Here is a 25,463-nt window from a genome sequence, read left to right as displayed (position 1 = left end):
GTTCTGCAGGGACAGAGCAGGTCTCTGCACTCTAAAGGCTGCAAGCGCAACGGACACCCCAAGGCCCTTCCACCCGCGGGCTCCCACGACGAGCGGCGGCCGCACGGGAAAGGCGGTGCCAGGGTCCTGGAGCAGCAGGGGGCACCCTTGGCAACCCTTGGCTCGGGGACCCGCCGGCCCCACCCAGTCCGCGCACGAACCGGGGAGCAGGCCTGAGGCGCGCGCCTGGCGCTGCCAATCACGCGGGGGCGAAAGTGGGCGGCGCGGGGCGGGGCTTGGAACCCAGGGTACGGGGCGTGGCCCGGGAGGGGTGGGACCCTAATGTCCACACGACTTCTCCCCGCGCGGTGGGCGGGGCTTAGCGCCCGGAAGGGCGTGTCAGCTGGGGGCGGGGCTGGGCGGGGCTGGGGCGGGGCGAGACTCGCGAAAAGGCACCTTTGGGGGCTGATGAAGCCGGGGAGGGCCCCCCCAACGTCTCCCCCCACCCCCACCCCGGGCTCCCGAGTTCCGACTCCACAGACAGACGGACCGTAGGCCCTGCGGCTCGGGGTGGGGGGATGGGGCGTCTCCGCGGTAACTCTGGGTCCCTGCAGCCGAGGCTCCCGCCAGGCCCCGCGGGTCTGCAGGCGCCTCCTGACGCCTGTGGCCCTTTGCGCGCAGGGGTGGCCCCTCCTTAGGAAGACGTCCTCCCTGCCTGTGAGAACCCACGGAGGAGGGCCTGGAACTGCAGGAACCACCTGAGAAACAATGCACAGGCCGAGCCTGAACCGGGGGCCACGTCCCAGAGGAAGGCCTTGAGCCACCCCAGCCTGGCCAAGCCAAGCACTAGGTCCTTAATTCCATCTGTACCGAAGGTGGGCATCTGTCCTTCTGAGGCAGCCCCACTGTTGCCATGGCCGATGGACTACGCTTGAGGGACCTGTGAGTGTCCCTCATTGAAGGACTTTGAAGGTCCCTGCGACCAGCCACTCCCGGCAGCATAGGTTGTTCCATGTGTCCTGCGTCCCAGGAGCTCATGGCCTGGCGGAGCGGAGGTTACTTCAGTGATCAGGAGCCCAGACTCTGGAGGGAGACCATCGTCCACCCAGCAGCGTTCACTGAGCTCCTGATCTGTGGCAGAGCCGCGTGTGTCTGAGCACAGGAGGAGAAAGGCCAGGCCCTGGAGCTTTGGAAGTTGAAGGGACAGTGTAACTGTGTGGCTGGAGAAGACCCGTCACCAGACCACAGAGGAGTTTGAACTTCCTCTTAAGACTGGTGGCGCCTGCTGGCGTGGCTCAGCAGTTGAGCATCAAGCTAGGATCCAGGAAATCACGGTTCATGTTCCCAGTCAGGGCACGTGCCCGGGTTGCGGGCTCCATCCCGAGTGGGGGGCGTGCAGGAGGCAGCCCATCGGTGACTCTCTCATTATTGATGTTTCTCTCTCTCCCTCTCCCTTTCCCTCTCTGAAATCAATAAAGATTTTAAAAAAAAAAACTGGTGGGGAGGGAAAGTGGGCAGATCTCTGGAAGAAACTGTTTGCATGCTGTTTGTTAAATGCTGTGCTGGGAGATTTGTGAGAGGGGCTGCGAAACTCCCCTGAGCTCCTTGAGCCCACAGGGCACCTAGGTGCTGGGTGCCCCTGGAGGAAAGGATGAACACATGAGCATTGCAGTCAACACCATTCAGTTGTGTCCCTGCTTGAGGCTTCTGGTTGTAAAGGACAATTCAAATAGTGATTGATCCTGTCCTTGGGGAGGCCTGGGTGGCTTTCTTTCTGTGAGAGGACCAGGACACTTTCCCTGTAAGCCTCAGCTGTACAGTTAGGTCCACTGGCCACAATGCTGAAGTTGAAAGGGGGCCAGTCGGCTTGCAGGCACTTGTTACTCAGTTGCATAGATTACTCCAAGTTTCCCCACGACTCTGCCGCAACTGAAGACTAGCTGGGCGCTGAGGCAAGTAAATTAGGTCAGGAGGCTCAGAGGAACCACAGAGGAGCTCCTAGTGAGTGAAGGGTCAGTGTGTCTGTAGGAAGCTCAGCCCTCAAATGGGGGTGGGGCCAGGGCCCCCAGCTATAGGGTCTGCCTCCTCCTCAGACCAGCTGCTGTTGGGACTGCCCTGGAAATCACACATGTGTGTGTTCTTGGTGGGGGACTCTCTGCCAGAGAACAGAGCCCCAGGCAAGGCCGGGTATAGGGCAGCACTGCAGGGAGCTCATCAGGAGCTAGGGGAGCAAGGCAGGCTGAGAGAGCCAGTGGAAGACTGGTCTGAACATGAAGTTGGTGGCTCAGTTGCACATGACCCTCCCCCGAAAAGTTCAGTAAATCACATTCAAGGACTGTCCAGGGAAGAAAGCAGAAGAATTTCTCCACTGGCTTCCATGAATCAAGGGTCAGCTTTGCTCCCCTTCTGTATTGTGCACGTGTAGGCACAGGGTCGAGGGTCACAGACTCTGGGCAGAAGGTGGGGCAGGAGGGTTCACGGGAGGGGAACCATCAGGGTTGGGGACCTGTGTGACTTTGTTGTCTATTGCCACATAGAGTGAGCTGGTTGCTTGGTGGCCCCTGTCAGTGGTCAGCCATCTCCAATGGCATCTGATAAAGGCACTTACCTCACCGATTCTGAACAGCTGGGTGGCCCTTCTATTTGCAGGCGGTTTGCTGGCCCTGGGGATGCAGCTCACCTGAGGCACAGCCCAGGAAGCTCCAGTCTCGTGACTATATGTAACCACTATTGCAGAGAGGTAACCACATGGGTGGTCAGGAGAGCTAGTAGAGGAGAGACTTCTGAGGTATTCTGTTAGAAAGAGGAGTTTACTGGGTGGGGGATGGCATTCCCAGTGGCGTGTGACAGAGTGGGGCAGCCCTGTGTGGTTGCCACAGGTGCAGGGGCAATGGAGCAACATGGCTGATGGCCACTGTACTGGAGCAGGGCGCCAAGACCCTGTGGGTGACCCAGGCTGTTGAAGACCCTGAGGAGAGGAGTGAGATGGTCAGGCTTCTGGTGCCCTGATGTTCAGGGCTCCTGACTCCCTCCCCTGCCCCTAGTGAGAGCCCCTGGGCCCAGAAGTCACTGTTCCACCTGCTCTTTCCTAGCCAGCGCTCTGCTCCCGAGAGCCGGGCCCCTGCCCACTGTCCATTTGTGGCTGGGAAGGGGGCGCTTTCTCTTCCCTGAGCCTGAGTGAGCAAGCAGGTGACTTCATCAGCAGGACCACTACCAGGGACCAGTGGTCAACACTTCACCAGTGGGGTTAAGAGCAGCAGGACTGAAGTGGCAGGTGACCAGTGGGAACCTGAAAAGTCCTTGGGCTGGAAGTCGCAGCGTTCTCCAGTTAAAACCTCCACGAGAGAGTTCCAGCACCTGAGGAAGGTGCAAGATGTGCCCCCCACTCCCTGTGCTTCCCTCAAGCTGATCCAGCCAGTCCAAACCCAGGCATGTGGGCAGGGAGAGGGCCAGGGCCAGGGGGCATTCCTTTTTCAGCTCTGACCAGGCCCCTGGATAGTTGGCTCCAATTTGAGGTTGGATGAGTCAGTCAGCAAGGCCAGAGGGGGCCAGCGAGCACCCACCGAGGGCTGGAGAACAGGCAGGCCTTTGATGGACGGGCCTTTCAACCTCCAACCCCTCACCCAGCCTCAACCCTATGATGCCTGACTTTTCCTGGCTTGGAAAGCATGGTAGCTGAGGCCTCCCTGCCCTCGACTAGCCCATCTGCTGCTCTGCCTGGGGTGGGGAGGAACTGCCCATCTGGGTTTTCCATGGCGTATTCCATAAGGGTGCAGCTAGGGGCAGTGAGATTTCAGAGTCTCCTATCAGGACCAGAGTGAAAAAGAGCATTAGAAGTTGGGCCAGCCTCTCGCTGTTGAGAAACACTTCTTCCCACCAACCCCCAACACTCACGTGGCAGCGTGGACCCTGGAATGGGCTTAATTCCTGGTCTCCGTTTGTAAAAGGCACCTGTCAGCACGTTTTTCTGTAGTTGGTTTCACCTTCTAACTTTCCAACTCAAACGGCCCTTAAGGCCAGCAGGTGGGTTCTAAACCCACCTTGGAGCCATGGTGCGGAGCCAGGTACCACACTTCCTGAGCAGCCAGAGCTGAATGCTGGGCCTTCAGGAGCAAGGAAACAGGGTCAACACGCTGTTTCCAGGTGGGCAGGTGGATGCCAGGGGACAGTCAGTCACTCAAGGCCAGCTCTGTGCCCAGGTGGGATGTGTCCCTTAGGAAAATCTTGGTTTCCTCTGACACGTGGGAACAGGATATGTGCGAATGCTCCACTGGATCCACACCTGTTCTTTGTTTCCAGGAAAGTGGGCCGGGGTAACTGAAAAGGAATGTACTTGGGGAGACAAAAGAGGCATTAAGTACATTCACGTTGTGTAACTACCACCACGATTTCCTGAACTTTCTCATCCCAAACAGAAACTCTGTCCCCATTAAGTAATAACTCTCTATCCCCTCCTCCCCTCAGCCCCTGGGAATTTCTCATTTCTGTTTCTATAAAATTGTTTTGAAAAAATATGTTTTTATTGATTTCAGAGAGAGGAAGGGAGAGGGAGAGAGAGGGAGATAGAAACATCAATGATGAGAGAGTCATTGATCGACTGCCTCCTGCACACCCCCTATTGGGGATCAAACCCACAAACCGGGCATGTGCCCTGGATCAACCACTGAACAACACTGGCCAGCTGTTTCTATAAATTTTCCTCATCTAGATGTTTGTGAATAGCTTCTGTTGCTGAGCATCATGGTTTAAAAAAAAATTTTTTTTTTATTGATTTGAGAGAGAAACATTGATTGGCTGCCTTCTGCATGCACCCCCAACCAGGATCAAACCCGCAGGCCGGGTATGTGCCCTGACCAGGAATTGAACCTGACACCTTCTGGTGTATGGGATGACACTCCAACCAACTGAGCCACACTGGCCAGGGCTGGGTATCATATTTGTAAGTTTCATTCGTAGCATGTGTCAGATTTATTTCTTTTTATGGCTGAATAATATTCCATTGTATGGATTACATTTTGTTTATCCACTCTGTCCATCTGTTAATGGACAATTGAGTTGTTTCCCCTTAAAATTAATTTTTAAGTATAGATCAGTAATGACTATATTATCCTTGAGGACAAAGTTAAACCTGAGTGATAATGTCCCGTAATGACACTTTTACCGTGGCCCTTTCTTGCTCTCTATGGTACCTGACCACTTTTGCTCTCCAAAACTAAATACCTATTATAATCAACAGCAACAGTGTGAGAGGACCCCAAACTTTGGGGTGGTGGGAGAAAAAATGGCTTTGGACTAGGAGTCAGGAAAGCTGGCCTCGAGGCCTGGCTTATCCTTTGACAAATGACTTCCCCCCTCTGCCTCCTGCCCCCCTTTTTTGTGTTCTCATCTGCAAAGGATTAAACACAAATTACTGACCCACCAGGACTACAGGGAAGTCAGGGCTCCCTGCTGTCCCCTGTCTGGCAAGTGGCGGGTTGGGAAGCTCTTTTCTGAGAATCTATCTCTGCTGTGTTCATTTTAAATTTATTTTGTGAATAGGTGATACATGTATATAGCAAAAAATCAAAATAGCACCAAAGAGTATTTCACCAACCATTATGTGTCCCTCCCATCCCGGTAGCACAGTCCCAGCCCTACCATCCCCTGCATGCCCTCCCAGAGATACAGTGTCCAGCAGGCATGGGTGTTACCCTGCTGCTTTTTTCCAGTTGTAATATTATATCTTAGAGATCAACACTCCCAGTTGTAATACTGTATCTTAGAGATTGTTCCATATGGATACACGGAGAGTTGCTTGATTCTCTGTAACCCATGGGCACTACCCCACTGCAGGATACACTATCATTTATTTACCTTCCCAGTCTTTTGCTCTTCACAATCTTTGGACACCTATGTTCTGTTCCTTTGTGAGCACACCTGCAGGGCAAGTTCTGAGATTCCCTCTTTCTTTGGAGCAACTACGCTGGAGCCTGGAGGGTGGGAAGCTCTGTGAGCCAGGTCCCAAGTGCTTCTATGGTAGGTCTGGGGACTCTGGACATGCCCCTCTGGGCCCTCTTCCCTCCTCCCCATCCCTGTCTTTCCTCCTGCTCCCCCTGCAAACCATGCTCTTGGGAAAGGGTGTAAAATGTTATATTCTAGGCTGTAGAAGGACTTAGCTTAAAGGAGTGGTTTTTAAACTTGCATTTAAGCCTTTTATGTAAACAAGATTGTCTTACATCCCTTCAAGGCCCTGTGCTATTGGGCATCAATGTCCTGAAAGGGACGCCCCCTCCCCCACAGCTGCCCAGTGATCACCCAAGGGCAGGCCAGACAGAGGAGGGGCGAGGGGAGCCCCAGTCCTGATGCAGTGTCCGCTCTATTTCCACTCTTGGCATTCTGGCAAGCCTTTCTCTTTATTCCTGCCCTCCTCTCCCCGACCCCTAGCCTAATAATGATAATGGGGGATAACCTAGGGGTCAGATGGTGACCTCTCACTGGGTGCATGCTGCTTCACGTCTACTTTGACATGGTCTCCTCTTAAATCTTCACAACTCCAAGGCTTGGGGCCCCTTCCCTATTTCATAGATGCTCCCGAGGCACAGAGAGGGGGGATGGCCTCCTGGGACCATAAAGCCAGCAGTCAGAGGAGCTGATGTGGGCTGTCCTTCTGGTCATCTCTGTTGATAGTGATGCTACTCAGAGACCCTGGCCCCAATCCTGCCCAAGGCAGCCAGATCTGGGCCTTTCCTTGAGGGTGGTTCCAGCCATTCCCAGAGGCTGGAACAGGCATATTTGCAGGTGGGTCCTGGGATTTTCAATCAGCTTGGCCCAGTGTCCCCAGCCTCCTTCGTTCTCTGACTTTGAAGAGAAACCCTGAGTCTACAAGCCTCAGAGGGTTAGAAAACGTCCAGGGTCAGACATGACTCTAACTAGGAATTGAGAAAGGAAGAAGCAGAAAGGTGTGGAGAAATCCAGTCAGCATTTAAACACCAGACTTCACGAAGGTCCGCCTATTTGGCTTTTTAAGAGTTGGAGGGTCTGGGCCTGTGTTCTGGCTGGCCTCAGTCGGCTGGCCTGGGCCAGGGCTGGCTGCAGGCTTTCCCTGTCCCCACCGCACCCCCTAGCCTACTTAATCCCCCTCACGCTGCCAAGTTGGGAGCCTGGGCAGAGTACAGCGGTATCCCCAGGGCTCTGCCTCTGACACTGTGGGGCCCTTTCTGTTTCTCCCTTCCCAGTCACCTCAAGGGTGGCAAAGGCCAAAAGGAGGCCAAAAGGCTGAAATGTCCAGCACACCCTCGACTCAGACCCTGGCCTCTCCACGTGCTCTAGCTGATATCACTACCGCCTTATTGCAGGTGATCAGTGCGAAGCTGGTGGTGGAAAGCTGCTGAGGTGGCGGGCACAGCTGGGAGCGGCCGCACGTGGCCCCAAACAGTCCACAGCTGGTCCTCCCACCCGACCCCGGCCCAGCTGGCTACTGGCCTCTGGGTTGCGGCTCCGAGCCGGCCCATGGTCCCCAGGGGGCGCTGCGTCCTTGCGGCTGTGGCAGCAAAGCGAAAGTCGCTCCAGCCACGCGGGGCGCCGTTGCGCGTGGGGTGCTGCCCAGGAAGCCAGGCTCTAGGGAACCTTTTATTAGCCCTCCAGCCGAGTCCGCGGGGAGAGAAACGCCCCCCTGCCCGCCCCCACGTGCACACCGAGAAGGGGCGCCAAGGTTATTGGGGGTTGAGGGTCCCGACTTGCCAGCCCCGACCCGGAGGGCTGGCGGGTTGCGCGGGCGCGTGGGGCAGGAGGTGTGCCCGGTGCGCTGGGTCGTCGAGGCAGCGCGGAGGCGGGCACAGGGCGGGAGGACGGGCGGGGGCCGAGCTTATAAACCCCGCGGGCGGCGAGGGGGAGGGAGGCAGCCGCCAAGCCGCCGTCCTGCCCAGCTGAGCCTCCTTGAGCCGCGGATAGCCACGCGCTGCGCTCGCCGCCGGGCAGGGCTAGCGCCCGAGTGGACGCGGGCCCCGGACCCAGGAGGAGAGTGCGGGGGCGTTCGGGTCCCCGCCGACCAGCCGAGTGTCCTGGCCACGGCGCACGGCACGTGAGGCCACCCGCCTTGTGCCCCATGGCGCGCCAAACCCGGATGCCCCGCGCTGCCCCTTAGCGCCGCGGCGGCCCAGCGACCCCGGGCTCATCCCGCGGGTCCCCCGGGCATGGAGCCGCACGTGCTCGGCGCGGTGCTCTACTGGCTGCTGCTGCCCTTTGCGCTCCTGGCCGGTGAGTGGGGCGAGCTCTGAGCTGGGACGCGGTACGTCCCGCTCCCCACTTCCCCGCCCGGCTGCTAGCGAGGCCGGCCGGGGCGGGGGCCGTGCGCGGGCGGGCGGGCGGGCGGGCGCGCAGATCGCCCGGGACGCGCGGCCCTGGGCGCCCGCATTCCAGAGGCATGAGAACGCCGCGGGGCCGCCGGGGAGGCCGGGGCAGCGCGGGCGGACCGGCGGGGCCCCGTCCGAGCGCCGGGCTGAGGGCGGCGGCGGGCGGTGGAGAGGTGGCCACCCGGCGCCCACGGGGCGGCCCCGCGAGCGCGCGGTTCGTCCCTGCCCCCGGACACCTGGGAGCAGGGCCCCCGCGAGGGGATCGTGTGCCACCGTGGGACGGGCTGGAGAGCTGGTGAAGGGGGCACAAATCTCTTTTTCTATTTCATGTTTAAAAAAAAAAAAAGTGCAAACTTGCATCATGACTTCCTGACCAATGTGGGAGAAGGCGGGCTTCCTGCCTGGAGCAGTTTAATCTGGAGCCTCCGGAGCAGAACTAACGTCTGTGCCCTGGGCGCGGCCCCCCCCCCCCACTCTTCCATGTTGGTCCCCACACCCCGCCAGACTAGGGCAGGCCTATGCTTTGGAAAAAGTAGTTCGGGATCCTCCCTGCGCTTCCCCTCTCCGTGCCCTGACTTACTCTGCTCACTGGCTCCGGTGGGGCGGCAGGCACCAGGCAGCTGGGCCCGGGCTGGGGGAGGGAACCCCCCAGGCGGCTCTCTAGCCTTGGTATCAGAGCGGAGGGACCCGAACCGTGGCATCGTCAGTGTCGCCCCTTCCAGAAAGCTCATCCTGTGGTTGTCCTGCTGTAAGACCTCTCCTGCACCCCCCTTGCGTCCACTGTGCCCAGGGCAGAGTGCCCAGAAGCTCATTCCATCCTTGACGCTGCTCTCGGCTCTCTCCACCGGGGCTGTCTCTTGGGTGTGAGCTGGAAAGTACTCTGATTAAATTAATTTATGGAACCACGGAAAGGTTTGCATTGGGTGCAAACGTCTGTCTGTTGGGTGGAAATATGTCTGGCCATGGTGGATGGGGGGGGAGGGTTTGTATTCTGAAAGTCTTTCCAGAGCCTCCTAACTCACTCCAGGTAGGCCTCTGCCAACTTCTGTTATAGGTAGATGCAGGCTCCCAGTGGGCCGGGAAAGTGGGAGATCCACATCAGCCTGCGCTTTGGCTCCTAGACAGACTGTGTTTTGATTTGTAGCAGAGAAAGGTGGTGAAACTTGGGAAGTTTTTCAAGACAGGAATCAATGAAAACATTGAGGTCCGAGAGGAGGCTTGGAGTCCACCCTTGTGTGTACAGGACAACCTGGCATGTGCATGGGAGAGTGCGGGTCAGCCAGCTGTGCCCGGTGCCTCTGGAGAGCCACAGGGTCAAACAAGCAGGACAGACTCAGCTAGAGGTCCGCTTAGAAGCTGGTGACATGAGGGGTGGGGGTGGGGGGACAGGTAAGCCTCTCAGAGGCAGAGGTTCACTTGTCCTGGCCACAGGGCACCTGTATCCTGCTTGGCCTGGCCCTTCGAGAGAGGGAGAGAATCAGATCACTTAGGCCTGCAGAGGTGGGGGGTCCTTCTTCAAGGGCACTTGTCCCCTAGGTGGTGGAGTCTCCTTGCACGGGGTCAGCAAACTTTTTCTGTAGCGGGCCAGATAGTAAATATTTTCTCATCATGAAATCTTCAGATATTTTTCCAACCATTAAAAAATGTAAAAACCACTCCTAGCTGTGGGCTGTGCCAAAACAAGTGGTGGAGCCAGATTCAGCCCAAGGCCTGGAGTTTGTTGACTGAGAATTAGGCAGGGGTCCTGGGTTCTTTTCTGGGTCTTGGCTGCTGCTCATGTGGCGACGTGGAGAGTTCTCTTGTCCCGGGATGTGGAGGTGGTGTTAGCACAGGATTTCCATCTGGGTCATATTGGAGTCACCTGGGGAGTTGGATGACTAATTCTTTGTACTTGTTGCTCAGTTTTTCTATAAACCTAACTGCCCCCAAAATAAAGTCTATTAATTTTAAAAAAGGCCTGATGCCCAGGCCACACCCCACACTGATTCTGTGCCTGGTTGTGGGACTTGGGCTGCAGTATTTTTTCTTAAGCTTTGACGGAGGGTGATGTTGAGCCGGCCTGGCTGGTGATACCTGAGACTCTTCATCTAGGGCGTGGGCAGCTCTGGTCCCTAGGGGCCCACTGGCTGTCCTGCTGATATCAAGGCCATGCTGCCTGGCCGGAGGTGGAATGTTCCCTCTGTTGTCTCCTGAGCAACTCGTCCCTGACAAGCTCTGGCTGGAGATGGCTATTTCTTCAGTTTTGGAAGTGAAAGTAAGAGGTGGGTGCTAGGTAAGGCTTCAGAGGATATTAGTCAGACTTGTGCCTTGTGCTGGCTCAGGCAGCAGTCGCGGGGAGGGTTTGAGTCATCTTGGGGTGTCCCTCATCCCCATAGCACTCCCCATGCAGTGCAGGGTTACTGCCCGAAAAGCCCAGCCTGGCCTCTTCATCATGACAGACTCCCCGACTCCCCCTGTGAACGGTGGAGGTCTCAAGCAGCTCACCTCTCGTCCCTGGAGCCCAGGAGGGTCAGGACCCAAAGCTGGAAGCTTCTAGAGAGGTGTCAGGGCAGGACACTTTGTGATTCCCATAGAACGGGCCACACCTCCTGACTCTGGGCCTTACAGGGGCAGCCAGAAACAAACATGGTAGCAGAAAGGGAGGTGACTGGAACGCAGCAACTGTATCACCGACTACCAGAAACTGGAAATGCAGTATTTGGCTTCTGCCTGTAAAATGGGGCCTCCGGCCTCGAAGGCACGCCCACCACACACAGGGGCGTCACTTGCATCAGACTGATTATCACTGAGACGTGTAACCATTTAGAATGGGACACTTCCTCCTTTTCATAGGCTTGTCACCATCCCTGTCTCCACACCCCTGTGAGGAAGGCAGGAGGTGGTCTTTTCTCTTGGCAATGAGAAAATGAGGTGTGGGCCTTGGAGCCTTGTTAGCACTCTAGGTCTGATCATTTGCCCAGGAACCCCTTGGGGGTGACACTGTGATTGGCTTTCAGAGCAGCACAGGCCTCAGGCCTGTTCCATCCAGAGGCCATGCTCTGCGGGTGCCACTAGGAAGGAAAGCACCCAGACTGAGTGGCCGTGGAGCTGGGCACAGGTCCTGCTTTCCTCTGTGACCCCAGGGGAAAGACACAGCCTTGTGCTGGCCCCCAGGAGTACTGAACGTTAGCAGAACTAAGGTGCCTGGTTGACAGGACTGAGGACGGGGGTGTAGGGGAGGGGCCAGGGTCTGCCCAGGAGCTGGGGATGGGTTACTTGTGGTCATCTGCAGGCCGTCATCCTGCTGGCAGCCAGGGCATGGAGAGCCCAGGGCCCAGCCGGGAAGGGTCCTACAGAGGAAGTCTTGTCTCTGGGGGTAGGAGGAGTGCCCAGTCTCAGATCCTGGCCCCACACGCTGTTTCCTGGGCGGCGTCTCCCCTGTTCTGACAGGGCACTGAATTTGCTTTCAGTGCTCAAAGCTGGAGGATAGGCCTTCTTGACTCCCTCTGCTCTGAGTGCAGCCACAGGGGACTGCTTTCTGTGGCGTGTGGGAGGTGGGGCCAGCCCACCAGAGGGGTCAGGGATGTCTCCAGTCCTGACACCACACCTTCAGGGTGCAGTGTAGCCTCCTCTTACAGGAAGCCACTCTTGACCACTCTGGTCCTCAGAAATCCCCTTTTCTTTAGAATTCAACAAAATGTTGCTGTCTTCTTTGTTATCTATTTTAGAAATATATGGACTTTTTAAATGTAGATTTCCCTCTTCTGGTTGCCAAAGCAATTTGGTCGTTCCTCATGGTAAGGACCAAGCATCTGGAAGCAGTTGGTAAAGCAGCACATGTCTTCTGGGCAGTGAGCCCACATGGAGTGCCTGCCTCAGGCTTTTCCTCAAGGGGTGCAGTGTGGCCCGCAGCTCTGACTCTAGCTCCCTGTCCCCTCAGCCTGAGTCTCCTGGAGAGGTGGATGGGGTGGGGCAGGACCACCTGCTCTACAGTCTTGACTTTGAACTCCTCTGAGTGTAGCCTGTGTTCTGGATGAGGAACCTGGTGTTGGGGACGTTATTTCACTCACCCAAGGTCTCACAGGTAGGAAGTGAGGAAGCTGGGGATGAAATCTTTTCCTTCTTGGAGTAGGTGAGTCCCATGCCTGCTGGCAGGATATCACCTCTGGGAGACCCTGGGGTGGAAGGTCCTGGGGAGGGCAGCGAGGGGAGGGAACAGAAGGGGGAGCTGAGGGGACAGGACAGATGGGAGAGGCTCAGCTGACTTTGTCGGCGGGGTTTCTGGGCCAAGTAGCCTCTGTCCTGCTCTGAACTTGCCATGCCCTTACCCCTCTCTCTGGGCCTCAGTTTCCTCGCCTATAAACAAGACAGTAAAAGTTCAAAGGAAACTCCCAGGCCTCTGATCTCTTGATCTCCAGGGCTCTGGATGTGAGCAAAATCAGGGCAGCCCCCATGCCCAATCCTGGTGGACTAGGAGCCCCAGAGTGCTTTCCCACATATGCCAGCACGCTGGACCCATGTGCTGGTGGTCAGTGGCTAGGTTGGGCCTCCGGGAAACAGAATGAAAGGAGCCGCTCACCACAGGGGGTTCATGCACACGCGGCTGCCCAGCCAGTAGCGAGCAGGTCCCAGGAAGGGGGAGGTAAAGTGTCCAGGGCTGGCCAAGGGACCTTGGGTATCGGTAGCCTGGCCCTTGGCCAGCACGCACTACGCCAACCACACAGATTCCTGTGAGCTGGCACAGGACCTTTCCCTGAGTTTTTCCCAGATTCATTCAAGTGTTCTCATCCAGATCTCAAGGGACTGAGCTCTGGGCAGCAGCCAGGGGCCTAAGTTCTGGTTCAGAGCCCATGGTGGCGCTGTGGGAGGGGCTAGGGCACATCCTTCCCCCTTCTAACCAGACTGGGGTTTCCTTGTCTGTAAAAGGAGGTCTGGGGTCCCCCAGGTTCTGGCGCTTTGGTTTTTAAGTCCCTTTGCTGTGTTTATTTGTGCAGTGGCGTGCTGAGCACAGATGGGCAAGAAACACAGTGCAGCAAATAAGCCACACATGATGGGGTCCCCAACTAATGCCACCTAAGACAGGGCTCCCAAATACTGCCATACATAAGGTCCAGACTGGGCATGGGGCTGGGCAGGGCAGGGCAGGGGGAAGGTGAGCACCAGGCAAGGCAGCCTTCAGGAGGGAGAGAAGCTGGCAGCCAGGCAGGATGGCAACTGCAGGGCCCCAGACCAGTGCACCCCCCCCTCCCCAAGGTCAGGCCCTCTGTCGCTGGAAGGAGCCAAGTGGGTGGCCTGGTGGATGGGGGTGTTGTGTGTGGGGGGGTGTTCTTCTAGGCTCATTCCCTGGTTGTGGCCAGGTGGAGGTGGGGCAGGACAGGGGCGGCTGGATAAGCCTAGTAGACAGTCAGGGCCAGAGTCCCTAGACTTGATCCCCTCCCCCCAGTTTTGATTTTTTAAAAATTAAGTTTTAATTCTATAGTAACATGGATACTTTTCATAAAATAGTGAAATTTTAAATCAGATAAAATGAAGTTGCTGTTTTAACCTTTAGGCCTGTTCCCCCCTCACCGGCTTTTAGAGGGAGACCTGGCCTGTGTACTGTGGGCGCTGTAGGACCCCATCGCCCAGGCCTCCCCGCAGCCCGTGACTCGGCTTCCCTTCAGTCCTTTCCAGGCAGGCACCCACAGTCACTGTGCTCCCCCCAGCCATGGAGCTGAGGTTGCTCCCAGGACTTTGGAATCACAGAGGTGTGACCCCTTTTGCTCCTGTGTGTTTCTCGGGGGTGGAAATGGGGCCAGGAGCTTCCCACTTTGTAGATGAGCAGCCGCAGGCTGAGACTGGGCAGCTTGGTCAGTCCTGGGGCAGGCTGCCCATCAGGGGGAGGTGAGAGCCGGCTGGGAACAAAATGGGACAGCGTCCAGGCCCAGACCAACGCCCGGGTGACGCCAGGGCACCCTCAGGCTGACGTGCGTGGCCTCCCGCTTCCCTGCAGCCGTCTGGGGGCCTTTGCTCAGTGGGGTGGGCCCATTTTTCTGGTGTGTTTTAATAACATAATTATAGGGAGTATTTTTAGGTTCCCTCTAACGGGCCAGCTGTTTACCAGCCTTCTATCTGCACTGTTTTCTCCATAAGTATATATAGCCGAGGCCACTTCTCCTTCCTTGGGTTTAGGCTAAAGCGGGACCGTGGCCACCTCCTGTGGTTTCCCTTGCCAGCGACTGGGTGGCTAAGATGGACCTAAGAGCCAGCTGGCTCCTGCAGAGCAGGCGGGGGCTCGGGGACTAGGCCTCCATCCCAGGTCCTTGAGCCACCAGGTGGGGAAGAGCTGGCCTACACAGGGAGCAGGGGGCTGAGGCTGGGGCAGGACGTGCTTCCTCAGGCTCCTTTCAGGCTGCTCCCAGCTCAGCTCAGACCTAGCAGCACCCAGGTGTGCCAGCTAGACCTGTCCCTCCCCCAGCTCTCCTTACCTCCCCTGCCTTTTGAAGGCCTTCTTGTGGGTCCTCTGGGGGAAACAAAAGAATAAAATTATCACGTAAACAGATTCCTCCTGCCTGCTGGAGCATCCAAAGGCTTGTGATTGGCCAGGACCAGAGGGCAGAGCAAGAGAGGGCCAGGTGTGGGCTCCCTGGGCAGGGTGCCCTCTAAAGAGGAGCCCCACTGGCCTCAGGCCTGGGTCTCAGTGTCACTCTTGCAACCACCAGCACCTGGGCCTCCCATCACACCCCCAGCTCCTCTGCCGGGACGGGTCCAGTTCTGCTTCTGTGCGGGCATTGCTGCCATCTCCTCCCCCTCTCCCTCCCTCCCCATTCACTTGATTTCTGTTTATGGTTAAAACACCATTAAAACAACACATCATTATAACAACCTGAAACTCGTTTTTAAAAAGGGAAATAAAATCATCCATTCACTACTCCCAAGTAAGCTGTTTGCCTTCCCTTCGCCTTCCCTTATTCCCAGGGGTAATAAGGACCACGGCAGCCCAGCCCTGATCAGGACTCTGCGCCAGGCCTCTTGCTGCATGTGTCTCTCTCCCCTCCTGGGGTGGGGGGTGCTCTTGTGCTGTTTCACGAAGGAGCAGGGCTCCCAAACTGTCTGAGGTGTGCCTGCAGGCGGGAGTGTGCCCTGGCAACTTGCAGTCCAGGTACAGTTTGGACCCGGCCTGTCTGCTAGTTGCCTGTCTGTAAGGTTGTAGTACAGCAGCCCCCCAGCCCTTCCTGAACTCCCTGCTCTCGGTCTTCCCCTGCCCATCTGCAGTGTGAGGAGCCTTTGCCTGACCTCGATCTGTCTCCTAACCCCTGAAGTTGTCTGGCCCGTCTCCAGCTGACTGGCCACTTGGCACGGACCTCTGCATCTCATCATTTCTCTGACACAGGGTCACTCATCTCCCTATTCCCTCTGCAACCTCCATTCACGTCCACTGCCATCAGACCCTAGGCTGGGACACACAGGCGGCCTCTTTGCCCTCCCTGCCCCAGCCTTCTGGCTCTGTAGCCAGATTCGTCCCAAATGGCCTTCTTGAGACACCTGAGCAGCAGTTCCTCCACGTTAAGCCCTCAGAACTGCCCGCTGTGAGAGCCCCGCTCCTCGGCCTGGCGCGTGGCCCTCCATCTTCTAGTCTCCACTCAGACCGAGTCCCCAGCTTTCCTGCCTGCTGCTGGTGTCAGCACTCTACAGTTAGTGAGCGTGCTCCCTTCTGACAGGCAGGAGGTGGTGGCCCCATCGCATGGATGCGGACATGGGGGTGATGTCACGGAGGTGGATGGTAGTTGGCACCAGGTCTGCCTGCCCCCAGAGCCAGGGTTCTTGCTGTGACACTCCTGCTTCTCAGGAGCCCTGGTCCCTGTGCCTTCAACCTGTCAGTGTGTTGGGTGACTCCCAGTTCCTTCCTCCAGCTGTGCCTCATCCCCCACAGACACCCAGATTCCTTCTTGCCCCCCAACACCCCGAGTTCGTTTTTGCCCTGGGGTCCTGCCGGCCGTTCCCTTTGCCACCAGCTTCCTGTGGCTGACCCTCCTCCCTTCCAGACACTGGGGCACTCTGCTGCCTTCTCCCACCTTTATTCACTTGCCAAATGTGTTTGGAGAACCTGCTTTAAGCCAGGTCCTGCTTTAAGTCCCCACTGCAGGACAGTTCTCAGTGCGTGCATTGCATTTTTAGCCGAGGTACCGTGAACAGACTAATAGTAAAGCGCCCAGATCCTAAGTGTCCTGTTTGGTAAGTTTTGGCAGTTGAGCACATTCGTATAACCACCTCCCCAAATAAGAGAGAAGACGCTTCTGCCCCAAGAGCCCCCATGCCCTCTTCTGGTCGTCCCCATGACCCTCTGACTTTTGTCAGCCTAGGCAGTTTTGTCTGTATTTGAGGTTCATGTCTGAGGGACCACCAGGGCCCTCTGCCTGGGGCCTTCGCTCAGCGCAGTTGCTGCAGTTGGTCCAGGCTGACGGGGGAACCTTCTTTTTTCGTGCTCCTTGGTGCTTGTTTGTCTGTTCCCCTGTTCTGGGTTGGTGATATGAGCGAGGTTGCCAGTTGTGTATGCCTCTCTGTGGACACATACTGAATTTCATTCACTCCTACACACCTGGGTGTGGGGTTGCCAGGTCTCCAGGTTACGTGTTTCCGCTCCCACACATGGGTAGGGTTCAGGGCTCACACCCTTGCCGGCACGTGGTGCTGTGACCTCTGATTTTAGCTGGTTCATGGGCGTGAGGTAGTATCTTTAACCTGTACCTCCCCGATGTTCGTCACCTTTGTTATCTCTTGTGACAAGTCTCAAAGCATTTCACCCACTTTAAAAAAATTTGTTGTCTTTTTGTTTCTTCTAGGATTCTAGGACTTAGGTTTTTATCACCTATATGCCCTGTAAGTACAGGGCGGGGCCAAAGCAGGCTTACACTTGTCAATGTGTAAAACAGTTTATTGTATTATTTATTAGTTATTGTATTATTTTCTATAGAAACAACTGTAAACCTACTTTTGCCCCAACCTATATTTTTCCCACCTGTGGCTTACCAACTCTAATCATTTGCTGAATGGTATCTTTTTAATAGCAGGTGTTTTAACTGGAAGGCCCGTTAGCTTGTGTGCTCTGTTTCGATGGCCGGCTTCCTAGGCCAGGACGCTGTGAGGGCAGCTTCGGCTGGGCGCCTGGCACGGGGGCCTGCCTCTCTCAGTGTTTTCTGACCGGTGGGCTGCTGCTTCGGCTGGGCTGGTTCCCTCCCAAGCTTCCTGCGTCCTGCCTCCGCCTGTGTCCTCTGTTCTTCCCCCACCGTCAGCTCTCAGATCCCCTCCCAAGGCCTTTGGCCTGCTCTCTGTGGGGACCACCCCTCGCTCACCCACCCTTGTCCAGGGTGTCATGGGCGTGGCTGGGACTCTTGCTCTGTTGTCTTCAGCATGGCCTTCCCTGGGCCACCTGTTGGATGCAGTGGGTTCCTTTTAGCCTCAGCAAAGTGATGGTCTGGGGCTTCTGGCCCACCATCCCCTGCGGTTCCCAGGGATGCAGTGGCCATCTTCATGTGCTTTTCCTTCTGATGGCTTCCCCTCAGGAAAAACTCCCAAGTCCAAGGAAAGCAGTATCAGGGCCTGCAGAAGCTATGCCCAGGTGCTTGGCGAGTGCACCTCCACCTGGCCCTGGGTGTCCAGTCTTGTTTGATCCTGCAGGGAGCCCTGTGCAGCGCTAACACTGTCCTGCATCTCCGCAGTAGATGAGCTGCCACTTGAGTTCTTGGGGCCTCTCCTCCAGGCCAGCCACACCTCCCTGGGGTCAGCACTGTGTCTTCTGCTTCCTCCTCTGCCCTCCCAGGGCCCAGTGGCACAGCAATCACGCACGCATGTTTCTCCTCCACTTTGTGCAGAGAGGCACCCACCTGCTTCCCAGGACCAGTGTCTGGGTGGGTTTTCTCCACCCCTCGAGGTCCTGCTGCTCCCCTTGGGCACACTCATGTCCTTGCTGATGTTACGGCGTTGTCAGTGCCCGGTGCCCGGTCCTGCCGGGGAAAGGGGACATAGGCAGAGACTGTGATGGGCTCATTGCTAGAGGCAATGCTCTCTGATGTTCAAACCAGCCCTAACCAGCCGCCGAGTCCTGCCTGGGGTCACTTCCTATCTCACTGCTGGAGCTGTGTCCCAGACCTTATCAGTGAGTGCAGCCCTTCCCAGCCGGGAGAGGCAGCCAGGCTGAGCCCTAATCTCCCAGCATCAGGAGCAGGGACTTGTCAGTGTTGGAGGGATGTGAGGGACTTGCAGAGGGTGTAGGTGAGCCAGTGACAGTGGCTTGAGGCCCCCTGTGGGCCCAGGGGTGGAGTCTGAGGGGACCCTCAGGGCAGCAGCCCCATTTTTTCAGGAGCTGGCTGTATGATCTGGCACCTGAGCTTATTTGCTCTGTGGGCTTAACAACAATCTCTTCTGCCTCATTTTTCTTACCCTGACAAATGGGCACATATGTGACCTCATGAGAATGAGATTAGCACAGAGGCAAAGTAATAGAGCATTGCCTGGCCTGGAGGTCACTCTCCATGAGGTCCTGGGCCTGGAGGACCCCATACAAGCTTAGGATCCCTCTGTTTGTATGTCTTCTGCCAAGGGACACCGAGCTTTCTTCCTTCACTTGGAGATGACGCCCACCGCTGCTCCCTTCGGCCCTGTCAGACTCTTGCCTTTAGAGCCTGGGGGACCTCCTGGTCACTTTGTGTCCCTGGGGTTGCAGATGGAGACATTCCAGTTGGCAGAGTGGGGGGAAGTGGGGCTCTGTCCCAGTCCTTCCAGAGTGAGGTCCAGCTTGTACTGAGTAAACAAAACCTAGGCTTTCGGGAGACCACACGTGGAGTCCGCTCCGCTCCCCAGACCTCTGGCCTCCTGCCTGACTTCCGCCCACTCACCCCTTTCCTCAGAGCAAGCCCCCTCTTCTCCCTCCCTTGCGCCTAAACCGGGTGGGTAAACCGTGAGTCCCATGGGTCCCTGTTTGGGCGTCTCGTCTTAGCTCTCCACTCCTGTCCCTTGCTTCTCCTCAGGTTCCTGTCCTGGAGAGCAAGGGATGAAGGCTGGAACCCAAGAGTTATTTGCAAGGACCAGAGGGGGGCGGGCCAACTGGGAGGAGACCCCCTGACCCTCAGTGCCGGGCGTAGGAGGCAGATGGAGGAGTGATTAATTGCTGCAGCTTCTGGGCTGGACGGCTGCATCACATTCCAGAGCCTGAGAGACACTTCCCGGCATCCCTGGGGGCTGGGAGCCTGTGCCTGCCACTGTGTCTTCCGTGGGCTTGTGTCTTCAGGGGGCGTTGCCCGCGTGCCTGTGGGGCGAGGCCCTGTGTGGGTAGGCTGAGGGCTTTTGAGATGAAGTGGCCCCTGTTGGAGGACAGTGCTGCGGACACATCTGGCCAGGGCAGCCTCAGGAGCTTGGCCTTTGCACAGGGTGACTTTAAGGACATGGACGGGAGCTCCTGAAGGTCAGCCGTCAGAGGAGGAGGTGACAGGGTGCTGGAGCCATTTCTTGGGGAAAACCTGGAGCTGCACTTCTTTTTACCTCTGACCCCCGGAGGGGGCAGGGGCCTGCCTAGGGGCAAGGGGCCTGGTGTGAGCCAGCCTCCGGGGGGCTCAGGTCCTAGCATCTGTTGATAGGTTGGTTACTTGTACTTGAGGCTGGTTTCCTCATTGCACTGTGTCCTTATGGCAGCTCCTGCTAGTGGCCGACCCATAGAAACCCACGTGGCTGTCCTAGGCGCCCGGCGGTAGGTACATCAGTGGCTTCCTCACTTGCCACCGTGCGGAGGGCCTGGATTTCTGCTGCTTTTACCTAACAGGCGAGAGATATCAGCCCTTGGAGACACAGATGCTGGACCTCGGATCTTAACTGTAGCAGGATGGTCATTCTGGCGGCTGTGCGGGGAGTCAGGTCTCCAGCCAGGATCGCCCCAGGGCGTTGAGTGTTTGATTGTAGTCACTGCCTGTGTCACTTCTGTGGATCCTTGCTCTCCCCGGCCCACTCTGTGCACAGATGGAGAGTGGGGACCCACTGGGGCAGCCTTGGGACCTCAGCTGACCCAGACTTCTGCCTCATCCTGGATGGGGAGGGAGAATCTCCTCTACACTCCTAGGTTCTTTAGGCTGGTCTCATAATTAAGTTAACATGAGACAGATTAACAAGAGAAAATAACCAAATTTAGTTACATACAGATGCATGGAAACCCCACATACATGAGAGTCAGAAAACGTACATACATGAGAGGTTCAGAGGCAGGAAGGGAAAGTGAAGTGTATATGACGTCCTGAGCTAAGGATGAGGTAAGGCACTGGGGCTTCACGGGGGAGGAAGGTCATTGCTGGACCATAAGAGCCAGAGGGTCAGCAATTAGAAGTTTGCCCTGCCCTATAGACAGGTCAAAAAGGTCACCTCTGAGCCTGGCCAGGTGGCTCAGTTGGGTTGGAGCATCATTCCTTACAAAAGGTTACGGGCTCGATCCCCAGTTGGGGGGGATGTGGGAGGAAACTGATGCTTCTCTCTCACATTGATGTTTCGCTTGCTCACTCGCTCTCACTCTCAAATCAAAAACATCCTTGGGTAAGGGTTAAGAAAATTTTATTTTTTAAAAAGCTTATGTTTGATAATTTATTATAGGCAAGTCCCCCTAATTTAAATTCTAAGTAGTTAAGGTAGGGCAGAAGTTTCCGTTGAGCGTTCAGGGTCTCACTTGCCTTTAGCTCAAAATAATCCACGTACCACAGAGATACATCTTGGGGTGACTCATTGTAAACCCTTACAGCGGTCACTGGGGCACTCCAGGGTACGGCTGTGTTGGGAAGCAGGCTTCAGTATGTATGATCTCTCTGCCCAGCAGCTGCCAGGCAGTGAGAGTCTCAGAGGCCACATGCCTCCCTCTACCTGCTGGGGTGGCGGGTGCCTGCAGAGCAGAGGCGGTGAGATGGAAAGCTCCCAGGCCAAGCTGCTTTTTTCTTTCCCCCTCCCACCTGACTCGACTCCAAGTTCTCTCTGCTGCTGGGTGCCCTGGAGCAAGTCACTCAGCCTCTCTGGGTCCAAAGTTCACCTGTAAAAGTGGGACATAACTACCTGCTGTACTGCAGGTAGGCTTTCTGGAGCAGAGCCAGGGGCCCAGAGCCTGCTCCGCCAGTTACCCAGCACCAGCAGCCACCCTTCCAGCTATGGGGTCTTTCTGAAGCCAATGTCTACTTGTTTTAATGTCCACTTGTAAGATTAGTGCCTGCTCTCCTTGGCCTGGTGGCCCTGGGTACAACCTGCCAGGTGCAAGTACCTTGCAAAGTCCACCTGAGAAATGGGGCTGGTGCTGCCTCTCACACACCCTCGATGTCTCTGCTGAAAATTCAGTGACTAGACTCTTAGTCACCCACCTCTCAGGCCAGCAGGGCTGCATCCCATGTCATCACGAAGCCTGGCCAAGATGCAGTTGCACGCCATGCGCTGTTACCAAGGAGCTCTTCGTGGGAGCCCCCGGGCAGGTCAGTGGCCTCACCAGTGAGGAATCTGAGGCACAGAGTTGTCTAGCAGCTTGGTGACGTCCTGCCGCCAAGGCAGGGGCCAGCAGAGTGACAGCACTCAGCTTTAGGCCTGCTCAGGCAGGAACAGTGGAGTCCGCTGGGTCTGGCTGAGTCATGGGCTGCTGGGTGCTCCCACGGGACAGCGGAAAGGCACTGAGTGGCAGACTTTGGAGGCTGCTGGCAGAGGGTCCTCCCCAGCCCAGGCAGGAAGGGAGTGGTTCACGGCTTGGAACCCTGGCTTGGGCTGGTGGGCGCCCGTGCTGATGGCCACCTCTCCTGATTCCTTACAGTGTTGGCAGCTGGGGAGCGTTTCTCATGCCCTCCTTGAGGAAAGACACGTGGCTGCACACCATGGGGACCGTCACCAGCTTCGGCTGGGAAGCTACAGGGCAAAGGACCAAGCTTCACTAAGCAGCTCCCTGCTCCCAGGACAGGGTTGGGCATTGGCTGATGGAAAAAACAAGACGGATGCCCTGTACAGCTCCCTTGGGCCCCCGTGCCATCAGTGAGCCCCTAGCTGAGTGCCTGAGGGCAAGGCCCCCCTCTGCTTCCTGTCCTGACAGCGATGAAGTCCTCTTGTGGCCTCTTGGGGAAGCTGCTGAGTCAGCTGTGTTGCAGGGATGACGGTCACAGCTTGAAGAGGTTAAGCAAGTTCCAAGTCCCACAGTTGGAAAGGACAGGAGCCAGAAGTTAGCTGTGGGGCCCGTGGGACCGGTCAGAGGAGGGCAGGAGTGTGGTTGGTATCAAGGGACAAAGGACCAGGGGACTCTTCACTGGGAATGGGTGTCAGGCTGTCCCTGTGAGCTTTCTGCCTGCAGGTTCCCACTCAGGCTCCACTGGACCCGCTCAGATCGAGACTGTGAGGATGGAATTGTCAAGTTTGTACAGCAGAGTGGGTGGGGAGGGACCCCAGCCAGTGGGGCTGGTGTCAGTGAGCATGTCTGCGTTCAGGTGGGGGATATCCTGGCCTCGAGAACCTCTCCAAGTGAGAGGAACAACCTGGGAGGTGTTGGGAGTGGGTTTCTGCAGGCCCGCTGGGCATCCAGCAAGTACAGGAGATGCCAGGCTTCCCTGGCTCCCGTCTTAAGCTCAACTGGCCCTTTTTTTCTCTGGCCCTCACTGGATTCCCTCCACAGGCTGCGTTAGCTGGAGGAGGTACCCAAGAACCACGGGTCCTGTCCTTGTGTTAGCAGGGACTCTGGGGAACACAGTGCAGCCAGGCCTGGGGCGGGGGCCAGCCAGCTGCCACTTTGCCCTCTCTCCTCATGTTAACTAGAGTCTGCAAGTTCCCAAAGGCTTGTCCTTGACCCCCAGGAGCAGGAGAGGCCTGGAAGGGTGTTTATGGTCAGACTGCAGTGGTGAGAAGGTGGGTGCAAGGCCTGACTCCAGTCTCAGGGCTCTGTGGCTCTGGGCAGGTGGCTCTTTCTGAGCGCAGCCGTTAGCCATCAGGATCGAGCACGGGCCCAGCCCAGGGCGGAGGGACAGAAAGCACTCTTCATGTTAGTAAAGAAAACAACACTGATACTTTAGCAGTAAGAATCAACTCTGGTACCACCAACGTGCCTCCAGCCTTCTACAGAGCATCACACTTGTCACCTTGGAGTTGGACGGGGTTCGTTTAGCATCCCTATATTACAGTGAGGAGACTGAGACTCAGAGAGGTCACACAGCTCACAGAGGTGGGGTCAGACCTTTAGCCAAGACTGTTCTGACTCCAAAGCCCGAGTCGTATAGCCACTAGGCCACCAGGCTCAGAAGCAGGTCCTCGAGACTTGCGGCATCTCTGGTACTTTCTGACCTGCCATCGTGGGCTGCCAGCAGCCCAAGGAGAAAGAGGCTGTTTGGGAGCAGGGTCCCGCTTAGATTGGGGTGTGTGGACGAGAGCCAGCCTGATCCTTGCTGCTGGGAAGGGACCATTGATCGCTGGCCTCCCTGGGGTGGGGGCTCTGAGCCTCGGGTGGGGCTGGCAGGAGAGGGCAGTTGGTTCTGCCACACTGGACCAAGGGAGCCCTCCCACCTCTTGGTCCCATTCATCCTGGCCTCCTGGGACCCCCGAGGATGTCTGCTGCTTGCTCTACTGTTAGGAATTAGATTAGTTTTCCATAAAAACAGGATGTGGTGGGTGAGATGGCTGTGTCAGTCTTTTTTCTCCACTTTTTCCAGGAACTGAATGTATAGCTTTAGCCAGGACTGCCCTGTCCCCGCCCTCTGCCTCTCCCAGGGTTCAGGGAATGTCGCTCTCTGCTCTTAAGTGGCTGTTTAATCAGCCTCTCCTCTCATCTGGGGAGCTTAGTCCATCACCAGGAGCCAGCACGCCCGACGGTGGTTTTGTCTGAGGGCCAGGCAGGGTGTGGAGGAGGGGCCGCAGGGCCCACCGGCCGCACTGAAAGGGCCACTGTGCCACTAGCCGTGCCAGAGGAGGGGACATCATGCTGGCCTGTCTGGAAGTCTGTGATACTGGATTGAACCTTGGGTGATGGCCTGTGGAGCGGGCAGGCACCTTGGCCCCTCCCGTCAGGAGGACAGCCCTTAGACAACATAGAACTTCAGGGGTTCGTGGGTCCTGCTTTGCAAGTCTCAGTCTGGAGGGTCCATTGAATTAAGAAGGCGGTGGAGAGCTAGGCGGGGTATTGAGCTTGCCTGGCCCATGCACTCGGGGAGGGTCCCCGCATGTGTGAGCTGCATGACCACTTTAGGAAAGACTCTAGTTGTCGGGAAGTCTTGGGCATGTTTGGGAAGGCTGGTGGGAGGTGGGGGGATGTGTTAGGGAAGGTGGGTTCTGTCCTGCCGGTGATGGGAGCTGTAGAATCCCTGGTTTCCTTCCTTGCTCTGAACCCTGTAAAGGGGACTGCCCCACAGTTAAAGACCCAGCTCAGAGGGAGCTGGTCCAGCCTGGCTCTGTCACTGGCTATGTGGCCTTTGCTTGTGACCTGTGGGGACCTTCCCTCCCCAAGCACAGTCCCTCCTCATGAACAGACAACAGTGGGGCTTTCCTCCACTGCAGACTCCTCCTGTGAGTTCAGGGCCGGCGCCTTGCCTAGGTTGAGAGCTGATGGCATTGCACTTTCGGGGATCTGAGAGAGATGTAGGGAGGGGAGCATGGTTTCCAGCAAAGCCAGCCTCCTCCTCAGCCACTTCAACGCAGGCCCGGGCTTCATGCCTCCGGAAGTTTCGGAGTTGATTTAAGAGGGGAGAAGGCCCTGTGGCCTGCTTGTGTAGAAGGTCAGGGCCTGCCTCTCCCCCTTCCACTCTCATCCTGAGCTGTCCAGACCTCTGCCTCCCTCCCCCCCCCCCCGCCCCGCCCCGGCAGGACTTTGTTAGGCCCTGGGTCTCTGCGCCTGGCCTCCTAGGAATTGGGAATGGCCAAGACAGGCTAGGTTGGCACCTCCTTGGTAGCACAGCGCCTGGCTCAGGAAGGCCAGTGCGCTTTGAGGCCCCCGAGAGACCAAAGCTGCAGGCCAGGAATGTCCCATGGAAATGACCCCGGATGGAATTCCAGAGCTCAGAAGTGGCTCTGTCCTGGGAGGATATCCTGAAATGCATGAGTGTTTTTTCTAGAGGAGGGAGAGGAACTGTGGGGAGATGAGCAAAGGGAACTTGAGCATAATCAGTAATGTTTCATTTGGTAAAATATACAGTGGGCGGAGAATTGTGTGAGACAGACGGATAG

General features: G+C 56.9%; 1 protein-coding gene across 3 annotated transcripts in view; it reads left to right on the top strand.

Annotated features, from left to right (window-relative positions):
- The first annotated feature begins 7,866 nt into the window (after nt 1–7,866).
- The window catches only part of PIEZO1 (piezo type mechanosensitive ion channel component 1 (Er blood group)), a 61,042-nt gene continuing 43,445 nt past the window's right edge, over nt 7,867–25,463 (top strand). For all 3 annotated transcript variants that reach the window (XM_081117884.1, XM_081117883.1, XM_081117882.1), the window contains exon 1: nt 7,867–8,214. In XM_081117884.1, the coding sequence (XP_080974010.1) occupies nt 8,151–8,214 (64 nt within the window). In that variant the 5' untranslated portion in view covers nt 7,867–8,150. The remainder of the gene's footprint in view (nt 8,215–25,463) is intronic.

The sequence above is a fragment of the Miniopterus schreibersii genome (genome assembly GCF_964146895.1).
Source record: "Miniopterus schreibersii genome assembly, chromosome: 18".
Classification (NCBI taxonomy): Eukaryota; Metazoa; Chordata; class Mammalia; order Chiroptera; family Miniopteridae; genus Miniopterus; species Miniopterus schreibersii.
Note: the sequence above shows the minus strand (reverse complement) of the source record. Positions and strands in the feature narration are given on the sequence as shown.